The 2,526-nt window shown below is 63.2% G+C and overlaps 1 protein-coding gene across 1 annotated transcript in view; it reads left to right on the forward strand.

The window, feature by feature from the left end:
* ISM2 (isthmin 2) overlaps positions 1 to 1,546 on the forward strand; it is a 14,548-nt gene extending 13,002 nt beyond the window's left edge. The window contains exon 6 of the mRNA XM_045288167.1: positions 86 to 1,546. Within this exon, the coding sequence (XP_045144102.1) occupies positions 86 to 603 (518 nt within the window). The 3' untranslated portion in view covers positions 604 to 1,546. The remainder of the gene's footprint in view (positions 1 to 85) is intronic.
* The last annotated feature ends 980 nt before the right edge of the window (positions 1,547 to 2,526 follow it).

Consider the following 2,526-nt stretch of genomic DNA (forward strand, 5'->3'; position numbering starts at 1 on the left):
CACACACACACACCTACCCACCTACCTACCTGGGGCTAGGGTTTCCCAGAAGGCCAAGGTCTGGTCCCTTTCCTGCCCTCTGCAGATGTGGACAGCTGTGAGAAGTGGCTGAACTGCAAGAGCGACTTCCTGGCCCAGTACCTAAGCCAGGTGCTGCGGGACCTGCCCAGCTGCCCATGCGCCTACCCGCTGGAGGCCGAGTCCCGCTCCGTGAGCCTGCAGGACGAGCACCAGGGCCGCAGCTTCCAGTGGCGCGACGCCAGTGGGCCCCGTGAGCGCCTGGACGTGTACCGGCCCATGGCCCGCTTCTGCCTGCGCTCCCTGCTCTCTGGGGAGAGCAGCACGCTGGCCGCCCAGCACTGCTGCTACGACCAGGGCAGCCGGCTGCTGACCCGCGGCAAGGGCGCCGGCACGCCCGCCCTGGTCAGCACCGACTTCTCCCCCGAGCTGCACTTCAAGGTGGACACGTTGCCCTGGGTCCTGTGCAAGGGCGACTGGAGCCGCTACCACGCCGTGCGGCCCCCCAACAACGGCCTGGCCTGCGCCGACAACCCGCCCGAGGAGGAGTACCTGGCGCAGCTGCAGGAGGTCAAGGAGTACTGAGGGATGGGCTGCGGACCCACTCAAGACCTTTCCCTGCAGGCCCCCTGGGGGTCCAGCCCAGATAGCCATGGAAGACCTGGCAATGCCCGGGGGCTGTCTGCCTGCTCGCTCCAGATGGTCTCCTGTTAGAACTAGAATGGGCATCCTACCCCCAGATACACTGCATCAGAACCTACCGCCCAACAAGACCCCCAGCAGCCCTAAGAAATGGCCTGGGCTGGGGAGAAGGAACTTGTTTCGGCCGGTGGTTCCCAGAGGTGCCCCGACAGGTGGGCGGGGCCTCCCTGACCCTGTGAACCCCTTAGCCTGACTCCGCTCAGCTGGGTTCAGGCATGTCCGCCACCGCAGGACCTCACTCAGATCTCAGCCCTGACAGCCAGCTGAGGGAGGGCCCTAGGGGAACAAAGGGCCAGTCTCACCCCATCACAGCTGCCCTTTGCCAGGCCGACGCCAGCCCCGGTGACAACGTCCCTTCCTGAGGGGCTGTGGGTGTGCACAGCGGGAACCCCTAGCCCCTGCACCTTTCCGGTGGGGGGCAGCCGTCAGTGGGGCCTAAGGGTTAGATGGGCCGATTTGTTGGGGTGAGGCAGGCTCTCCCTGTGCAGCCAGCCTCTGCCCTGTCCATTGCAATGGGGTGGGCAGTGGGGATTGGAACTGGAGACTAGCAGCCAGTCCCAGCAGCCAGGCTTGGGGTGGGCTCAGAACGCTGCCTTGCGTGCCTGTGTGGTACTGGTCAGCTGGCTCTCGGGAGGTGAAGAGGAGCCGTGATCTTTAGCATTGGATGCTTCCCTTGATGTAAATGCTCCTGGCTTGGCCGTCACGCTGGCCAGATGGGCCCCACGGCTCTCCCAACCCACTGTCTCCTGCCTTCCCTTCTGTGATCTCGCCCCGAGACCGTAGCCCCCAATGCCTCTGGGGTCCTCACAAGAAAGCACTTTGAGAAGTCTGTCTGATGAAGCGGGACCATGTGCGAGCCCTGGGGGGTCGGCAAGCCACGCTCCCGTGGGCAGTGTTGGTAACCACCAAAGTCAAGCTGCAGTTAGTTGCCAGTGAGTCTGGGCAGACGACAGCCATCTCGGCCACAGCCTGGAAGACCTCACCCGGAGCCGGCTGTGCAGGCAGAGACCCCGAGAACTGGGGCTGGGATGTCTGTCACCCGCAGCCAGCCCCAGGCATACTGGTGAGGGGCAGGCGGGGCTGCCCTCTGAAGCACATCTGCTTACAAGCTTTGGTCCCTGGTGCACTGCCTGGCCCCACGTCATGTCCCTCAAGAGACCCGCTGCAGGGATGGCACATGGGACAGGAGAAAGGACGCCACCTGTCCAGTGACAGCCGTACCCTTCCTTGGTCACTCTCCTTGTTGGACATTCCATGTCCCTCTGGCCTTGGGGGATGGGCAGACAGACAGACCCAGGTCAGGCCGCAGAGTGAGTCCAGGGGTGCACTTCAGGACTGCCCAGCACTTTAGTTATGGATATGCCCTCCTCTGATCACTGTCACACCCGGAGGGAGACATTCCTTGCACTCCGGTCTAAAATGACCCTGGTGCCTCTGGAATGGATATTCCGGGGTCAGGAGGCCCGGATCTGCGGTCTCCGCTGGGAGCCCGTTCACAGGCTCTCTCGTCTGGGGGTCCGGCAGGGGCACAGGTACATTGAATTGTCAGGCAGAAGCTTTTTCTTTGATGTCAAGCGCACGCCATCCCAGGGCCTCCTTCACAAAGACGGCCCCTCCTCTGACTTTGCTCGGCATGGCAGCAGGGTCTACATGGAACCCACACCCAACGGCGTCTCTCACGAAGCCCCCCTTCAACCCGCAGCTAAGTGACACCCCACAATGCTATCACATTTAGCCACAGAAAGGCCAGATGGTGGGAGCCTCAAGGGACCGGCCCGGAGGTGGGGAGAGGTCAGCTCTACACTG

Source organism: Echinops telfairi, unplaced genomic scaffold (assembly GCF_000313985.2).
Source record: "Echinops telfairi isolate 266 unplaced genomic scaffold, ASM31398v2 ScPeMD7_18;HRSCAF=68, whole genome shotgun sequence".
In the NCBI taxonomy this organism is placed as follows: domain Eukaryota; kingdom Metazoa; phylum Chordata; class Mammalia; order Afrosoricida; family Tenrecidae; genus Echinops; species Echinops telfairi.